This window comes from Balaenoptera acutorostrata, chromosome 8, assembly GCF_949987535.1.
Source record: "Balaenoptera acutorostrata chromosome 8, mBalAcu1.1, whole genome shotgun sequence".
Taxonomy (NCBI): Eukaryota; Metazoa; Chordata; class Mammalia; order Artiodactyla; family Balaenopteridae; genus Balaenoptera; species Balaenoptera acutorostrata.
In genome coordinates this window covers 55,244,496-55,263,607 of record NC_080071.1, presented here as the reverse complement: position 1 = coordinate 55,263,607, position 19,112 = coordinate 55,244,496, and the positions used below count along the sequence as shown (strand labels likewise).

The 19,112-nt window shown below is 40.1% G+C and overlaps 1 protein-coding gene across 9 annotated transcripts in view; it reads left to right on the top strand.

Annotated features, from left to right (window-relative positions):
- The window catches only part of HECW2 (HECT, C2 and WW domain containing E3 ubiquitin protein ligase 2), a 434,057-nt gene that overhangs the window by 299,997 nt on the left and 114,948 nt on the right, over window positions 1–19,112 (top strand). For all 9 annotated transcript variants that reach the window (XM_057550882.1, XM_057550884.1, XM_057550885.1 and 6 more), the window contains 3 exons: window positions 6,191–6,341; window positions 7,020–7,123; window positions 7,984–8,108. In XM_057550882.1, coding sequence (XP_057406865.1) covers window positions 6,191–6,341; window positions 7,020–7,123; window positions 7,984–8,108 — 380 coding nt within the window. The remainder of the gene's footprint in view (window positions 1–6,190; window positions 6,342–7,019; window positions 7,124–7,983; window positions 8,109–19,112) is intronic.

Sequence of the window (19,112 nt, the reverse complement as noted above, 5' to 3'; positions counted from 1 at the left end):
ATGGCCAGCTCAGCCCCCTTCTGAAAAACTATTTTATTTTTTTCTTTTTTGGCTCCAGTGTAATTGTGACTTAACCCATTGCTGCACTGGAGACAACAGGAAACTGTTGAAAGGTGTTTTTCTCCCAAAAGGGTAGGAATAGGAATAGATTCCAGATGAACAGTCCGTAGTGGACTCTTATAGGATCCCAGGCTTATTGCCGTATTTTTAGGACTAGTGTATTACTTATGTAGTGGGTTCAAATGAGTAACTCTGGAAAAACACAGGGGGATGTTTATCATTTTTTGTGGTTGTGCACTTTGGTTATTAAAGCATCCTTTGAAATGAAGGTTTAAAAGAAGGTAATGAATCTGAAAAGTACAATTAATCTTATAGAATTTCTACTGTGTTTAAAGCTAGGGGCTCTTATTCTCTAGAACCTAAAAGTTAGTTTGGAGAAAAAAATTCACACTTTTAATCTAAAAAGCTACTTCCTTAGGGCTTCCCTGGTGGCGCAGTGGTTGAGAATCTGCCTGCCAATGCAGGGGACATGGGTTCGAGCCCTGGTCTGGGAAGATCCCACGTGCCGCGGAGCAATTAGGCCCGTGAGCCACAACTGCTGAGCCTGCGCGTCTGGAGCCTGTGCTCCGCAACAAGACAGGCCGCGATAGTGCGAGGCCCGCGCACTGTGATGAAGAGTGGCCCCTGCTTGCCGCAGCTAGAGAAAGCCCTTGCACAGAAACGAAGACTCAACACAGCCAAAACTAAATAAATAAATAAATTTTAAAAAATGAAAAAAAAAAAGCTACATCCTTAAAAATCGAATATTATGGTCCAAAATATGCAGCTATTTGAGATTTTTAAAACTTTTTATTCAAATATAATGTACATGCAGAAAAGAGCACATTTAGCCTGCTGAATTCTCCCAAACTGTCCCCACCTGGGCAATCAGCACCACATCTGTGGTCCCTGGGAGGCCCCTTGTGCCCCGCTACCAGTCTCCAACCCCCACTCCTGAAGGGCAAGGGGACCCACTGTCCTGACTCCCCAGAGCATAGACAAGTTTAACTTACTTTCGTACTTTATACAAATGGTATCATACTTCTTTGAGTGTTTAAATAAGGAAAAAATAATCCATTAAACACTGATTTCTGGCATCTATTACAAAGCTTTTTTCCTTAAAAGTACCTTTAGTTTATTGTAACTTCATCATCTCACCATTTTGGTGAGGATACCACGGTTATTATAATTTTTACAGTGGGTTTGTAAACTTACTTCACAATATTCAGGTACTTCATTTTCCTCAGTCCAGTTCCAACCAGGTCAGCTCCCTACTCACAGTCCTCTCACCGCTTTGAGTTACGTAGTAGACAGTTCAGTGCTGGCTTCCCCTGATATGTGATTCATCCTGTCTAGACACTGACCTTCTTCCCGGTCTCAGCACTCACTGAGATGTGTTCACGTCTTCATCTAATCACCTGGGTGGTCCAGCGGAGACCAAGGTCTAGTTTGAGAGGAGCAAGAAAAAAGAGTGATAAGATGAAGAGGGGCCATAGGGATGACCCCTGCCCACATATATTGATTGTAAAAGTTGAAAATATCTAAGACCTGCCCGGCTCTGCCTCCCTGCATCTGGGATTAATGCTGTGACAGTGGCTTGGCGTAGATTTTCATGCTAACTCTCTGACTTACCCTTAATGTCCAGCTATTTAAAGGGGGCTATTATATTTGTTTTTTTTTTTAAATAAAAATTATTATAATTTATTTTTTCTTCTTGTAAAATCAATACATGTTTATTTTAGAGCCATTATAAAGTACAGATAAGCCAAAAGAAAATATTAATTACTCAATAATCAAACTCAAGGGAAACCACTTAAAACTGCTGTAAAACCTTCCATATCTTTTCCCTGCTTATTTATATACCTATTTCTTGCTTAATGTCCTTAACTGTTTTTTAAAAAATGACTCTGAAATGACCCACATGATCCACTGATCTTGGCATCATATATATTTGTGCTATATCTACACTTCACCCCGGAACAGAAGAAAATAATACCATATCAATAGTACAGTTGCACGAAACCCCACACTCAGAATGTCATCATCTTGAAATTCTTAATAACTTTATTTTTAAATTTGGTAAACGAATGCTGGCGAAACAATGGAGCACATAGTGGGGCCTTAGATACTTATCTCCCAGCATGCACTGCCTCCTCACCTTCCCAGGAACGATTCTCAGCCACCTGCCCCAGACCTAGCAACTGTTGCTGCCCTCTGGCCCCAGCTGGGCCTGAGCAGGGAAGGGTGAAGTTTGGCACACAAGCACCAAGTTGCAGGGTGGAGTGCCAGATGACTGGGAAGGTCGGCCCTCACCCTGCAAATAACTCTGTGCTCAAGGAAGCGCGTTAAAGGGCTATTATATTTGAATCTCAGGGTGTCTTTTAAGTGTCCACTTGCTCCTGGATTTCAGTTTGGGGTATTGAGGCTGAAATTTAGTTTCTTGCGAGCCCGCACTTCGTGACCTCTAAGAAATCCAGCATTCGCTCCATGGGTTTGTCCCGTAAGTTAGCTGCTGTTTTAAGTTCTTGTTAATTTACGTCGGTGTTCCTTAAATTTTAGTGTGTCTAGGAATCACCTGGGAAGTTTGTTCAAAGTGTAGATAACTGAGTCCTGGCTTCAGATAGTCTGATTTTGAAGAGCTGGGGCGTGTCCTTGGCATCTGCATTTTGATTGATCCTCGCAGTGATTCTGACACATACTGTCAGAATCCCACACCTTGAGAAACATTCTCTAGATAATAGTTTTCAAACTTTATCATTGCTGTGAAGCTCTTTATGGAAGTGAAATCTTATGTGGAAGACTAATATGCACAACAGATAATGTTGGAGCTGCAGTGTTTAAAGTGGGGTTGGCAGGTGGTTCAGCAGCCCTACTCCTCAGGACCCCAGAGCCCCTGGCCCCAAAGGCTTAATTAACTTAGAATCTATTTTGGAAATTCTGGCCTAGACATAAGATGTTGCTAGGTCCTTCCTGAACGTAATGTGATAAAATGGGTGTCATTGCAGATTCATGTTATTTTAGAACTGAAAGCGACCTTAGCAATGTTTACCTCTGTCTTCTCATTTTTTAGGTAAAGAAACTGTGGGTCATAGAGGTGTAGTAATTTGTTGAAGGTCATGTAGCAAAGGTATGACAAAGCCATGGCCAGATACAGGCCTTCTACTTGCTAATCTAGTGCATTACACACACACACAAACACACACACACACACACACACAACACATTGCTCTCAGTCTCACTGCACACTGATTATGTACCCCAGTTTACAGTGTGGCAAAACAGGGAAGTAAATGCCAAGATCCTAGTCTTCTAACCCTGCCTGTGTGATTTTAGCATTGTCTGTGAAAGAAACTGATACCAGGCCATGTGTTCTCATATGCTTTCTTAACCAAGAACAAACCAGGCCTCACGTAAATACTTATAAGATATTAAAGCAGCCATACCCCCACCCCCGCGAATAGATAATGATAGAGGACTGACCTTCCTACAGGCACCTCTGCTGTCTTGCCTGGATGGAAGGGTATTGACCGCTTGGGTAAGAGTAGATATATAGTTCACGAATAAGCCAATAGCATAACAGTCTTTCCCAGTTCAGTGCCAACTGTCCACTTGAAACCAGCAGTATAGCATTTCTCTTTATGGGGACTTAAGTAACAACCTCAATTTAAAGATATGATATTTGATAGGGAGAGTCAAAGTGCATCCAACATCCCATATTCTTAGAAAGCAAATTTTTGGACCTTGTTTTTCCCATTGCATAGAAATGTCTTTATTGAAATACAAATTAAGGTTATTCCTGGCCTTTGTGGAAAGTGAATACAAGATCATTTTTTAAAATTTTTATTGGAGTATAGTTGATTTACAATGTTGGGTTAGTTTTAAGTGTACAGCAAAGTGAATCAGTTATACATATACATATATCCACTCTTTTTAGATTCTTTTCCCATTACAGAGTATTGAGTAGAGTTCCCTGTGCTATACAGAAGGTCCTTATTAGTTATCTATTTTATATATAGTAGTGTGTTGATGTCAATCCCAATCTTCCAGTTTATCCCTCCCCCCCGACCCCCTGCTAACCATAACAAGAATCATTTTTTAATAGCTTTACATTATTTAAATTATTTGTTCATTCATTACATGCTATGTGCAAGGCACAGTGGCGAATATATTTGGAGATACCCCCTCCTCCATTTTCCTACCCATGTGGCCCACATACAGGTCACATTTCTTGGGGTAAATTCTTGTATAGTTTATTCAAGGAAAAAGTTCCATCTTTGAAGATACTTTTTTAATATTCTTTTGTCAGAGAATGGAAAGTATGCAACAGTGTGTTTTCTTTTCTGCTGTAACTGCCAGAAAACTTAGAGCCAAGTTGTAGTGACAACCTTATCTTGGGAGCTTGGCAGAATCTCTCTCTCTCTCTGCTTCCTTTAGTTGGTTTCTGTTCTGTTTTTATCCCTAATTGACCTATCCTACATTTTTTTAAAAAATTGGAAGCTACTGTAAACATTCTTGGGGGGAAGGAATGGTCATTTGTTTCCATGTGCATTTGATTTGACATATAGTATGTGCTTGAATCATCCTGGCTCTAATGAGAGAGGAATGCAGTGGGAATACTTGTTCTCAGAATCCTTGAGATGGGAAAGTATGCGAGGAGCAGAGCAAAACAATGGAATGGATCAAAGGTTTTAGAAGATGGTTCCTGAAAATGCCTTTATGTACTTACTGTTTGTCAGCGTATGGCAGACTGAGCAGGAGGTCTTTTGGAAACGTCCTACTGATGGGATTGTAGCTGTGCCCGAATAATTCATTCTTGGCAGCCTGCTTTATTGTGAGTCCGTGTTACCTTGGAGCATGAGTGACACGGAGTTATTTGTTGTCTGTGTGGTGCTTTTCCTCACGGAAAATTTTTCTTTCCCTTGCCATGTGTCATAAATTATGATCGGCTGAAATCAACAAAAAGAAATCTTTCCACTCCCAGCTGAGGCAGTCTTCAATGGTCTTCTGGTGCTGGCTGGGATCTACCATGCAGGTTTTTGCAATCCTAAGGACTTTGTTGGAATACTTGTTCCGTTCACCTCCAGAGTAAATGCCATAGCTGGTCAGGAGCAAACATGCTTCTGTCCTGGTCTCTAGGATTAGACCCATGGTGTCTGCTGATAAGCTGTGTGATCACATGGAGAGTTTTGAAATTAACAGAGCTGCTCAAGAGAAAGGTGCTTATTAATTTCAAAACATATTTGTCATAGAAATAGCAATGTATAAAGAACTTTCCTGGTTGGAGAATAGATCTCTGCTGTTTTCATATGTTCCTATATAAATTACCCTTCCCAATTGCAATCAATTTAAAAATTGTTGCCTTTTGTAAAGATCAGCTCACGCTCTGCTTATTTTTATAGGGGAATGGCCTTTTAGAGAATTCACAGAGGTGGGCTGGCTGGCCCCGAAGACTACTCTGCTTGCTGTTTTTACTGAACATGCTCTTACATATTTGTTGACAAAGACTAACACGTTTCATGAGATTGCTTAAACATAAAATTAAATAATCTTTTAAAACATTGTATTTATTTGAGGTTGGAGACAAGTCATTAACCTTGCTCTGAAAATGTATTCCTCTTTGGGAAAGTGTAAATGGAAGTTTGTAGATAATGATACTGTTTGATGACTAAGCTAGCACTCCTTTCTTCCGAAGACTACATCTACTAAAATTGTGTGTAAATATACACGTGGAAATTTCCAGCTGTGAGTCTTTCATCTAAGTTGGAAAAAAACCCCAGAAAAATCAAGTTTTGGTGAAAATAAACATCAGTACCAATTTTGATGTGAATACCTAAAGTATTATGATACCAGCTAGTAATTTTTAAACACTGGCGCTCATACGTGAAGGATGAGCATTGTGGGCGGATCTGGGAGGATCCCCTACATTCAGGGATTCTTTAAGGGGTTGGTTATGCACACAGGAGCTGTTTTACTAACTGGTCAAACAGATTCTGGAGTGGACTTGGGGGGAGGTGCTGGATTATGCAGCCAGGTGTATGTTATTAGCCCCAAAGTATAGCATGTCAGGGAGAAAACATGTGCTGCTTGATGAGCCACATTAATGGCTTCAGCCGCTCCTCCTAATCCCTCTCCGTGCACTGCTGCTGTTTAGACTGGGAGGCACGCATTGACAGCCACGGCAGGATCTTCTACGTGGATCACGTAAACAGAACCACGACTTGGCAGCGGCCCACAGCTCCCCCTGCCCCGCAGGTGCTGCAGAGGTCCAACTCCATACAGCAGATGGAACAGCTGAACCGGCGGTGAGCATGGGCGGTTCTGTGGTTGGGCTGATGTTTACACAGTGCAAAATGGAAAACACGGTGGCCTCTTTCATCTCTGGGCGTCCTGTCATGAAGGTGGAGCTGTCGCTTCTCTCGATTCATAGACTTCATTGAATGTCTCTTGGTTAAAAATGAATAAGCGCACACACAGCCACAGCTTGCTTAGAAACTAGAGAGGAAATAAGTAATGATGACCCCTTTAGTCAACCCAAGGCATTGATTTTTAGTAAAACAGAGCATATATACTTGTCATTTGAAGCCAGATAGCTTTTTTAAATATCTAGAATCTTCGTTCGTAATGCATCTTTATTAGTTACCTAAGCTTTTAAAAATCTGTCCTTCTTTTCCAAAAACTAATTGCTATGGAACACAAGTTCTTTTCTTTAACAATATAGGAATTTAGTTTTCTTTGGTTAAAGGCCACAATGTTTTTTAAAGTTTTATTAATTTGTTAAGAAAATGTTCCACAGACTATGGACAGAAGAAATTAAATCCAATGGATTTACTTAACAGATGGCCCAGAAGGTCAGGGGATGGGGGTTTGGGGAGGAAATGGTCAAGGCTGGGAAGATGGTGAAAAATTCTGGGCTCTGGGGGAGCAGTTGAGCCCCGTGTTTTAGAGGCTGCTGTGTTGTAACTCTAGGCTCCTGATTTTAGATACCAGAGTATCCGCAGAACCATGACTAACGAGAGGCCTGAGGAAAATAGCAATGCGATTGATGGGGCAGGGGAGGAAGCCGACTTTCACCAAGCCAGTGCAGGTAAGAGCCTTTGGGTTGGTTTGTTTTGTAATCTCACAAAAATAGAAAACAAGTAAGTAAGGATTTCCAAGAAATGAAGCTTTCTTTAAAAGGACTTTTGATCTTCATGAAGACCAGGTAATTCAACTCAAAAAGTCGAACTCACCAGACACCTCTTCTAATCCTCAGCTTTTTATTAGTACTAAGAAAAGAATCACAAAACCAAACAGGATATAAATTACTTTAATCTCTGGATCTGTGGGATAGTAGAAAAAGATGGAATCTGATTACTTGTAAAATCTAAGGATGCATTAAAATGTTAATAGTGGGGACTTGCCTGTTGGCGCAGTGGTTAAGAATCCGCCAGCCAATGCAGGGGACACAGGTTTGAGCCCTGGTCTGGGAAGATCCCACATGCCACGGAGCAACTAAGCCTGTGCGCCATACCTACTGAGCCTGCGCTCTGGAGCCCGCGAGCCACAACTACTGAGCCCGTGTGCTTAGAGTCAGTGCTCCACAACAAGAGAAGCCACCGCAATGAGAAGCCTGTGCACCGCAACAAAGAGTAGCCCCCGCTCGCCACAACTTGAGAAAGCCCGCAGCAACAAAAACCCAATGCAGCCAAAAATAAATAAATAAAAAATAAATAAATTTATTTAAAATAATGTTAATATGACTAGAAATATTATTGAATTCTATTTTAATGTGATGGAGAGCAATTGGGTTTTATGCATGAATTTACAGAAAAGAAAAAAGTGTTTGGGGGATTAAAATAATAACAAACGATATAGGTGTTGTTTTAAAATATAGACAGAAGTGAGTAGATGTTTCTAGCACGTGCAGAGACCTCCCTGAAAGCCTCTGTGGTCTGCCCCGTCTAGATTTCCGACGGGAGAACGTCCCGCCCCACTCTACCTCCAGATCCAGGCTCACGTTGCTGTTACAGTCTCCCCCCGTGAAGTTCCTCATCAGCCCAGAGTTCTTCACCGTGCTGCATTCTAACCCTGTGAGTATCAAATCCGAGAGGATGTGAGGGAAAGAGCACCAAGCCGAAGGAAATTATCCTGGTTTACGTCATAAGAGTAAGAATGAAAACAGCTAAGTTTACCGAGCACCACATGTGTTCCATGCTCAGTGTTAAGCACTACCCCTGGCTTAACCCATTTAGCCCAAACAAACCTATGAGTTAGATAAAACTTCCATTTTTCCAGATGAAGAAACTGAGGCACAGAGAGCTTAAATAACATGCTCAAGTTTATACAGCTACTAAGTGGGATTGCTGGGGTTAAAATCCCAGAGATGCTGACTCCAGAGTCTGTGCTCTTAATGACCACCTCGTTTTGCGTGCACAAGTATAACCAAATATCTGAGAACTGACAAGAGGCGTTGGTCGGATTGAGCTTTGAGATATTGGTACGGGCTCTCCAAAAGAAAGAATGAATATAAAATGTATACATTGCTGTAATCTGAAAAAAATAAATCCATAAATAGAGGAATATTTTAAAGATACATGAGGTTTGTATGGGAGATCAGGATTTTTTTGGGGGGGGTAGTGGGAGGAGGGGGAATGGTGATGTGTTTAGGATGAAGTAGATTTAAATTTCCCTTCTTTTACTAATATGTCTATTCTTTAGAAGCCCTCCCTCTGTAATTTTGCGAGAGGCCTAAAAATGTTAGCATCAGCTAAAAGAATCAACCTTCTGTTAACCAGAAGGTTTTAAAAAAGTCAGCCTTTTAATCTTGTTTAAATAGAGAGAAATCATTTTGACTGTCTCCTTCACTTGTTTTCTTTCATTTCCCCCAGTCTTGACTTTTAACATAAATTCTACCCCTTTCCTGATCTTGGTTCCTTAACCAAGAAACCCCTCGCTAGCTCCCAATCCCCACCCCATTAAGTCCTCATGACAATCAGTTTCTCCAGCTCTATTCATGTGCCCCTTTCCCACATTTATTTTGGAATTACCGTCTGGAATGGGAGGTTTTAATTTTACTCAGGAAGCATGAACCTCTTGGAGGCACTAGGGTATATGAAGTCCATGGGGTGACAGTGGAAAATGTTACATACCTGTTCTCTGGTCCTGAGCATGATATTTATCTCAAACATTTCTAGAAGAAAAGAGAAGTGTTTGAAAATATTATATAGTTTAAGCCAAAACTTGTGTTTTGGCGTGTGCACGTGTGTGTGTGTGAAGAAAAAAATTAGAGTGTGATAGGAAAGTTGGTTAGAAAGCATTTCTTTGTGATGTAAATCTTAAATTGTCTCACAGAATAAATAACGGACACTGGTTGGTTAAAAAAGAAAGGAGTAGGAGGGCCTTCTAAGTGGAGGGTATGCATGAGCAAAGACAGAAGTGGAAAACATGTCCTATATGCATAGTGAGTTATTTTAATCATCCAATAAATATTACTTAAAACACAGTTTATGCTAGAAATTATGGTAGGTGCTGCAGACACAGTGGGCAATAAGATCAAGTTCTTATCCTAGAATGGACAGAGAATGAAGGCTACCTTAGAAAGATGGTTCTAGAATACCTCTCTGAAGAAATAGTTTTTGAGTTGGAAGTTGAAAGATGAGAAATCATCAACCATGGGAAAAGCCAGGGGAAGCTCATTTCAAGCAGTTGAAATAGGAAGTGCAGGGGCCCCAGGGCTCAGAAGAGGGCAGAGGGGCTGCTGTGTAGTGATAGAAAGAGGGGGTGGTGTGATACTACGTTGGAAAGTCAGCAAGATCCAGATCATTGATCTGCCTGTGGGACATGGCAGGGGATTTAGATTCTATTCTGAGCAGCGGGAAGCCATCATGCACTTAGAGTGTGACGTGCTTGGATTTGGAGAGCATAGAAAGGCAAGGGTGGAAGCAGGGTGATGAGAACGGAGGATCTTCATGGTCCAGGGGAAAGGCAGTGATGGCTGGAATACTGGTGTTGGCGTGGAGATGGAGAGAAGTGCACGGGCTCAAGAGCTATTTTGAAGGTGGAGTCGACATGACTTGGTGAAAAACTGTTAGGGATGGGAAAAAGAACAAACAAGAAACACCTGTAGGGCTTTGGTCTGACACAGGAGTTCATCTTGCTGGGTCAGCTAACGCGCAAGTAAACAGCTCAAAACTGGACTAGGTGTGGAGGCATCGAGAAGGAGCTTTGTGTTTCTGCAAGGTGTTGGGGGTAACAGGGCGGCAAGGCGGGCACTGTCCCACAAGTCTCTGAGGGCTGAGGGAGCGGCTTCCTGGAGGTTTTAATTAGGGGAAAGTTGTCTTAGCTGCACCTGGAGCGCTTTAGAACGGGGGCGGCGGTGGGGGGGGGGGAGACCCTGGCCTCAGACATCCAGCTGTATTTAACCCATTCGTCGTGGCTGGAGCTGATAAGAGCCTAGACTAGGAGGTGAGGAAATAACGAGGAAGGATCCAGCATGAGAGAATCACAGGCAGAGAGTTGGCAGGCTTTGGTGGGTAAATAGAATAGAAACTGAAGAAGAGGACTTTTGAGAGGCTTGTTAAGGGAATGTAAGAACATTTTGAATTTAACCAGACAGATTATATGCCTTAGGAAAAATAGAGTAGACTGTTGGGAAAAGTAGAAGTCAGCATAGTCCAATCACCAGGAGCTGTTGGCGAGGCCATTAGTATGCACATATTTATTGATCAGTTAACATACTGATCATTATCTCATGGTTTATAGGTTTATCTTGGAAGAGAGAGGACTTGGGAGAAGGCTGTTCTCAGATTTCATGCAAGAGGCATTGTTTGTAGCAACAGTTGTTTATTCCCTACTGTATACCAGGCACTAAGTCCTAGAGATACAAAATTGACAGCAACTGTGGGCTCTGGAACCCCAGACTTGAAAACACATTCCAATGCAATGAGCAGAGTTGTAAGTGCTGTAATGGAAGGCTGTAGAAGATATCCTGCTGGGGTGCATGATTAACTCTGGGGAGAAGGCCTACGGGAGGAGTCATAGCTGGGTTTGCATTTGGGATAGGATTTAAAGACTGATAGGTTTTAAAGATTGAATAGGAACTTGCCCTAGAAATAAGATGGGCCAGAGCTCTCTAGGTAGAAGGAGCAGCATTTACAAAACAAGAGATCCATGAAGTTGCAAGGCTGTCTTTGTAATTACTATAGAAGTACTGAAACCGAATTACTAGTACAGTAGTTTGGTGTTGCTGGTGTGCGGAGAGCATGGGACACTAGTGAAAGTCAGATTTGAGCCTGGAAAGGTAAGCAGAAGCCGGGTTACAGGAACCTAAACTCGTGTATGTGACAATTCTAGGAGATCGTAGGCTTTCATACAAGGAAGAATGGGATAACATTCAGAGTTGTCAGTCTAAAACAGAAAGTGTCATGCTGTGGTGGGAAGAGCTTTGGACTTGGGGTCAGGTAACACGAGTTTTCCTTTGTTCATTTGTTCATGCATTCATTCAACCAGTAATTATTAAATGCCTACGATTTGCCTAGTACATTCGAGACTCTCAGGATACAGTGGAATAAAGATCAACTAGTGAACAAGAAAAGATAATGCAGACAGTGAAATGTGTCATGAGGCAACTGAGAGAGTACAGGTGACTGGGCTAGGGTGACTTGGGGCCAAGGTTCTGCAGATGCTGGTTTAGATCAGGTGGACGGCAAGGCCTCTCCAAGGAGCCATATTCAAGCTGTTGTACAACGTCAAGAAGCCAGAAAGGCAAAGGTCTTGGAGAAGAACTTTCCTTGCCAAGGAAGAGCAAAGGTTTGAGGACAGGAATGAGTTTGATGTGGTACATAGTACGGTCAGAGAGGTGAGCAGGGCTTCAAAATGTAGGGCTTGTGTGATCTGGCAAGGAGTTTGGGCTTCATTCTAAATGGGCTTTATTCTAAAGGGGGTTCCTGTGGGGGGTGTAGTTTTGATTTCTTAAAGTTTCTTCTACCTACTGTGTTGAGAACGGGTTTTAGAAGGCAAGATCGGCATCAGGGAAACAAGTGAAAAGGCGCTGTGGTGAGACATGGAAGGGACTTGGACTAGTGCAGCAGCAGTGGAGATGGTGACAGGTGGATGAATATGGCATATATCCTGGAGGGAGAGCTGGCATTCTTCACACTCTTTTGTCAATGAGGCCAGCACCTTCTTTGTTTAGCTAGATAATAGCGTTTGAATATTGGACTTATTTTTCTTCATCGTCTGTGCGCACGTGCATGCGCTATTTGCAATGTAACAGCACAATTTGAACTTTAATTTGTATTATTAGCATTTTATTTTCTTTACCAATTTCTTAAGTCTAGAACTTATTATTTAGAAAAAGTCAGTAGACTTTTTCTGGAAAGGGCCAGAGTGTAAATATTTTCAGCTTTTGGGCCACGGACAACATGTAAATGAATAGATGTGGTTGTATTCCAATAAAACTTGGTTAGCAAGTCAGCCCATGAGTCTATAGTTTACTCACTCTTAGTCTAGACAGCCCATAAAACAATATCAAGGCCTGATTTGCATTTACGGATTTCTTTAGTGTTAACATTCCCACTGTGGCCAATTTCAAGCTACCATCTTTTTACAGTGTGCGATTTGTGATTTCTTTTTGTTAAAGTATAATTGGTTTACAGTATTACATTAGATTCAGGGGTACAGCATAGTGATTCAATATTTTTATAGATTATACTCCATTTCAAGTTATTACAAAATAATGGCTCTTTCCCTGTGCTGTGTAATATATCCTTGTTGGTTATCTATTTTATACATAGTGGTTTGTATCTCTTAATACCCTACTCCTATCTTGCCCCTCCCCCTCCCTTCTCCCCACTGGTAACCACTAGTTTGTTTTCTATATCTGTGAGTCTGTTTCTGTTTTGTTATATATATTTGTTTGTTTTATTTTTTGATTTCACATATAAGTGATAACATACAGGATTTGTCTTTCTCTGTCTGACTTATTTCAGTAAGCATAATAGTCCCTAGTTCCATCCACATTGTTGCAAATGGCAGAATTTCATTATTTATTATGGCTGAGTAATATTCCATTGTGTCTTCTTTAACTGTTCATCCGTTGATGGACACTTGGGTTGCTTCCATATCTTGGCTATTATAAACAATGCTGCTATGAACATTGGGGTGCATGTATCTTTTCGAAATAATGTTTTTGTTTTTTTCGGATATATACCCAGGAGTGGAATTGCTGGATCATATGATAGTTCTATTTTTAGTTTTTTGAGGAACCAGCATACTGTTTTCCATAGTGGGTGCACCAATTTACATTCCCACCAACAGAGTACAACAGTTCCCTTCTCTCCACATCCTCACCAACATTTGTTATTTGTAGACTTTTTGATAATAGCCACTCTGACAGGTGTGAGGTAATATCTCATTGTGCTTTTGACTTGCATTTCTCTGATGATTAGTGATGTTGAGCATCCTTTCTTGTGCCTGTTAGCTATCTGTATGTATTCTTTGGAAAAATGTCTATTTGAGTCTTCTTCCCAATTTTTAATTGGGTTGTTTGTTTTTTTGATATTGAGTTATATAAACTGTTTATATATTTTGGATATTAACCCCTTGTTAGTCATATTATTTGTAAATATTTTCTCCCATTTAGTAGGTTGTCTTTTGTTTTGTTGATGGTTTCCTTTGCTGTGCAAAAGTTTTTAAGTTTAATTAGGTCCCATTTGTTTATTTTTGCTTTTATTTCTTTTGCCTTAGGAGACAGATCCAAAAAAAATATATTACCATGATTTATGTGAAAGAGTGTTTTGCCTATGTTCTCTTCTAGGAGTTTTATGGTTTCAAGTCTTACATTTAAGTCTTTAATCCATTTTGAGTTTATTTTTGTATATGGTATGAGGAAATGTTCTAATCTCATTCTTTTACACGTAGCTGTCGAGTTTTCCCAGCACCACTTATTAAAGAGACTGTCTTTTCTGCATTGCATATTCTTGCCTCCTTTGTCATAGATTAATTGACCCAAGGTGTGTGGGTTTATTTCTGGGCTCTCTATTCTGTTCCATTGCTCTGTGTGTCTGTTTTTGTGCCAGTACCAGTCTGCTTTGATTACTGTAGCTTTGTGTATAGTCTGAAGTCAGGGAGCATGATACCTCCAGCTTTGTTCTTTTTTCTCAAGATTGCTGTGGCAATTTGTGGTCTTTTGTGGTTCCATATAAATTTTAGGGTTTTTTGTTCTAGTTCTATGAAAAATGTCATGGGTATTTCATAGGGATTGCATTAAATCTGGAGATTGCTTTGGGTAGCATGGACATTTTAACAATATTAAGTCTTCCAATCCAAGGATACAGAAGATCTTTCCATTTCTATGTATTTTCAGTTTCCTTCATCAATCTTTTATAGTTTTCAGAGTATAAGTCTTTCACCTTCTTGGTTAAGTTTATTCTTAGGTATTTTATTCTTTTTCATGTGATTTTAAACAGATTTTTTTTTTTGCTTTCTTTTTCTGTTAGTTCATTATTAGTGTATAGAAAAGCAACAGATTTCTGTATTTTAATCTTGTATCATACAACTTTGCTGAATTCATTTATTAGTTCTAATAATTTTTTGGTGGATACCTAATCATCTTTATTGAAAAGAACAAAATTAAGTAGATATATAGGTGTCATAACTCTAAAGGAAAACTTGAGGAATAAAATATTGGGATTTTTTTTTTTCTTTCTGTTTTTGCGTGGTTGTTGCTTTAAGATATATTCTACTGCCCTCTTCTGGTTGTGATCATATTGCTTCCAAAATTGTCTTGATAAACCATTTCTCCTGATAATTCAAGATTTAATTGTTAGTGTCATGTCTTTTATAGTTGGTATGACTGTGTTTGTCTAATAATTGTCATACATAAATACATTTCATTATATGCAACTGAATAATGTTTCCAACATACATGCCAAATAATTATTACTTCGGCTTTTAATAAACTCTCTAGAAATACATTAATTCCATCTTATACACTCCTTACTACTTAATGAAGAAAAATATTGCTCAAAATACTTAAATATATTCTTATAAGACAGAAATTCCCGCTATTGCAAGGTAGATGAGTTGATAGTTTAGTTAGTTTTGTCAATAAGTTCAGTTTTCCCTCCATTTTACTCTTTAGCTAGATGAGAAAAATGTAAAATCCCTTATGATTAAAAATATTGTGAAGCACCTGCGTAAGACAAGACTGTTTCCATATCCCAGCATATATCTTATGGAAACAATGTTATTTGATGTTGTTTACGATAAATTTTGTTTAGTGCATAATATATACAGATGCTCACATCTGCTCCCTTGTGAGCCTTTGTATACATTTGCTATGGAGGCAGTGATGATATTTTCCAAGCATGAAATCAGAATACCTATTCTTGATGAAGGATTTCTAGAATATGAAAGATAGATTTTCTTTAGCAGTAATGTATCAATACTTACCTGTGTTATTGAAAAGAACAGATTTAGAGTAAATCAAGACTGGCCCAGGTAATCCTGGGCATATGATCACCATAATGCTTAAGGAAAAAAAACTGCCAAAAAAAGAAAAGAGGTTTGGTTATTACTTGCATTGATTGCAATTAATTGATCGATAAGTTGGTTGATTGATAAGAAGTGAGTGTTCACATACAATTTTCTTATTCTGTTGCCAAATGGCAATAACGTTCCCCTTGGCTCTTCTCAATATTTTTCACTTCTAACACCTCAAGCACTTAACCAAACAAAACATGTCAAGCTCTAAGGAGTGTTATTTGAACAAAATTCCACAAAGAAATTCAGTTCATAATCAGTTGATCATTCATCCAACCATGGAGTGTTTATTTCTTTACTAGGAAGATAAGACAAGAAACAACCAAGAAGATTGGGAAAGGGAGTTTCGGATTAGAGAAGGGATGATCAAAATGGACATTTTAAATCACATCAAAGGACAAGAAAACTTTACACCCTTTAGGGTCATTTAAAGGGACTCTGTCTACTGTTAACAGTTGCCAACTTGCCTCACTGCTTGTGAGTCCACATGCAGCAGCTTCCCAGGTGAGATCGTTCTGTGCATTATCATGAGACTGCTGTGAAATAGGTCCATTTGCCCTTTCCTAATCTACTTTTGTTTCAGGTAGAAGATCAGATCCCTTTACTGCATATTTTCCCTATAACACCAAAACAAAACAACAACTCAAACACAGAAAAGGATCCCTTTCCAGTTAGACCCACTGAACCCCAGAGGGAGAATAAAGATGCCTGAAGACGAAGCTCTTTCAACCTAATCCCACCTGTTTAGTATTTCTCAACTCTTTGGACTGCTCTCTTTCTTAGCTCTGCTAGTTCTATCAGTGTGTTTCAGTATTTTCACTGCTACTGTGGCCTCTGTTTCCCAAGCTCTACTTTCTGCCTCCAGTGAACCCCTTCCTCCCACCTCCCCCTATAATTTTCCTTCTCCATCCCTTTGAGTGATCAGGCTGTGCTCATCTCTGTATCCTCAGGGTTTAGCACAGGGCTTAGCACATAATTAGTGAGAGGTTATGAGACCCTTCTTCCCTTAACAGAAAGTGGGATGCTCACCCAAGATCTTCAATGACTGAAAGTAGAAAACAGTTTTAGTACTATCATTCATCTGTTAGAATGTAGTTATGATAGGTATAATCCCTTATGTATTCTTGTACTTACTTCCACTCTATATTTTTACAGTGATTTTTACCTCTTCAAAGCACTTTTACATCCTTTGTTCCACTGGATTTCAATCCCACATGCCTATGAAGAAATCAGGGCAGTTGCTATTATCCTGTCTTATAATAGTTGAGCAAATTGAGGCAGAGAGTAAATTACTTTCTTTGTCTCTGTCCATGAGCTGTGACTAGAATCCTCACCATAGTTCTGTATGAACTGGAGTATAAATATCTTTTCTGAACAAAATTACTCAGAAAGGATATTTATATTTCAGATCATATATATATGTATATACATATATAAAATATATATTTTAAAACAATACTATAGGGCTTCCCTGGTGGCACAGTGGTTGAGAGTCTGCCTGCCGATGCAGGGGACACAGGTTCGAGCCCTGGTCTGGGAGGATCCCGCATGCCGCGGAGCAACTAGGCCCGTGAGCCACAGCTGCTGAGCCTGCGCGTCTGGAGCCTGTGCTCCGCAGCGGGAGAGGCCGCGATAGTGGGAGGCCCGGGCACCGCGATGAAGAGTGGCCCCCGCTTGCCGCAGCTGGGGAGAGCCCTCGCACAGAAATGAAGACCCAACACTGTCAAAAATGAACAAATAAATAAATAATAATAAAATTAAAAAATATATATTTAAAACAATACTATATATATTAAATAAACATATAAAATATATATTCAAAAATAGAATAAACATGTGTATATAAGCATAGACCTGTATAAATGTTACAAATACATACATATATACATGTATAAGTAAACATATATATGTAAATAAGTATGTATGTAGTTTCTTATAGACATGTAGCAGTCTAGAGGGATGTTCCTGTTTGCCTTATGTGTTTTAAATAGACCCTAATAGTCATGTGCATACTATTCAAACTTGAAAAAGCTGTGGTTCTAAAGGTTGTTTGCTGGTTACTGATGAGAGAAATCTTCCTTACACTTAATTTACTTTGGTAGATGCTTTTTGCAAAGATCCGTTGAACTTGGCACTCTATTACACGTCTCACTGAGTGGAGAGGAGGAAGATGAAAGGACATAATTAATTATAAGACCAGCCTTAAGACTCCTGTGCTTAAAGAGCTGTCCAACCCCAGGGAGTTGCTTCGTGCCTGAGGCTGGAGTGGGTTCCTTCACCTCATTACCACTGCTTGCCCCAATGAAGTTCTGCTGCTTTTCTTTAGCACAGTGAGGCACATTTCTGGTGCTCTAGATAAAGAATCAGGATGTGGCCTCTTATTTTAATGGGCGGAAGGAGAAGGAAGGGGGACAGGACATACCTATTTAGAAGACAGTTAATGAAATGATTTATCTGACAGAATTATCCTGCAATAATTTGTCCCCAGAGAGACTTATTAGGGAGTATGACTTGAAAGTTCATTACCATCGCCATCACAGAAGCTAGTGTGGTCTCTGGCCTCTGTGCTTGTAATGGCTTCTGTGAAAATAAATCAGCAACGTGGAGCCAAATGCAGAAAACAGATGCCTTGCTGATTGTACGTAAGACTCCAAGGAAGGGTCAGCCACAGGCTAAACTGTGACTTAGCTAACGTTTGTCTCTGACACCCTCCAACTTCTTTTATTAGTCTCCTTCTCTGCTTTCATGGTATCATTTTCTTATTCTCTCGTGCTCTCTAATTGCCCAGAGCCCCTGCACGGGCCTGCCTGCTTTGGCAGTGCTGTGTGCTCTGAACCTCATAATTTCTCACAGCCATCAAACCTCCTCTCATTTAGACTGTCAGGTTGAAATGTGACCTCAAAATATTTTCTACTCAGGTGTACTAAGGAACTAGTACACTACTATTTGAGGACAGTTTAATGTGGCTGGCCTTCCCTCACTCCCTCCCTCCGTTCCTTCCATTTTGATAGAGGAAAAATATTTTCATGCAAAGCAAAAAGTATACAATGACAGCGAATCAATCAGAATAATGGTAGAAAAGTTACTTTATGTAGTTTAGGTTATACATCAATAACGGTGACCAAAAAATCTCAGTGGCTTAAGCCAGCAAAGGTTTGTTTCTCATTCCAAATTGGGTTGTCAGGGTTCTCTGATCCCTGTAGCCTTCAGAGACCCGGGAACCCAGACTGGGAAGCAGCCACTATTTCAAACATGGCCGGTTGCTGTGCTCACTGTACCAAAGAAAAGAAAGCTCTAGAGGGATTCCCATCGGCAATAAATGCTTTGACCTGGACATGACACATCCTGAGGGACCCTGGAAAGGCAGGAGCACTGTTGACTGTCCTCATACTCATTTATCTTTTATCCTCAATAACCAGCACAGTAAATGTTTATTAACGTGAAACGATTTCCAGGGATTCGGGTTTCTTTTGGGTTTGCCTTGGTCTGTCTAAAAGGAAATAAATAACAGAACCCATGAAGTAAAGCCTGAAGGCCTCCAGACTTAGTCT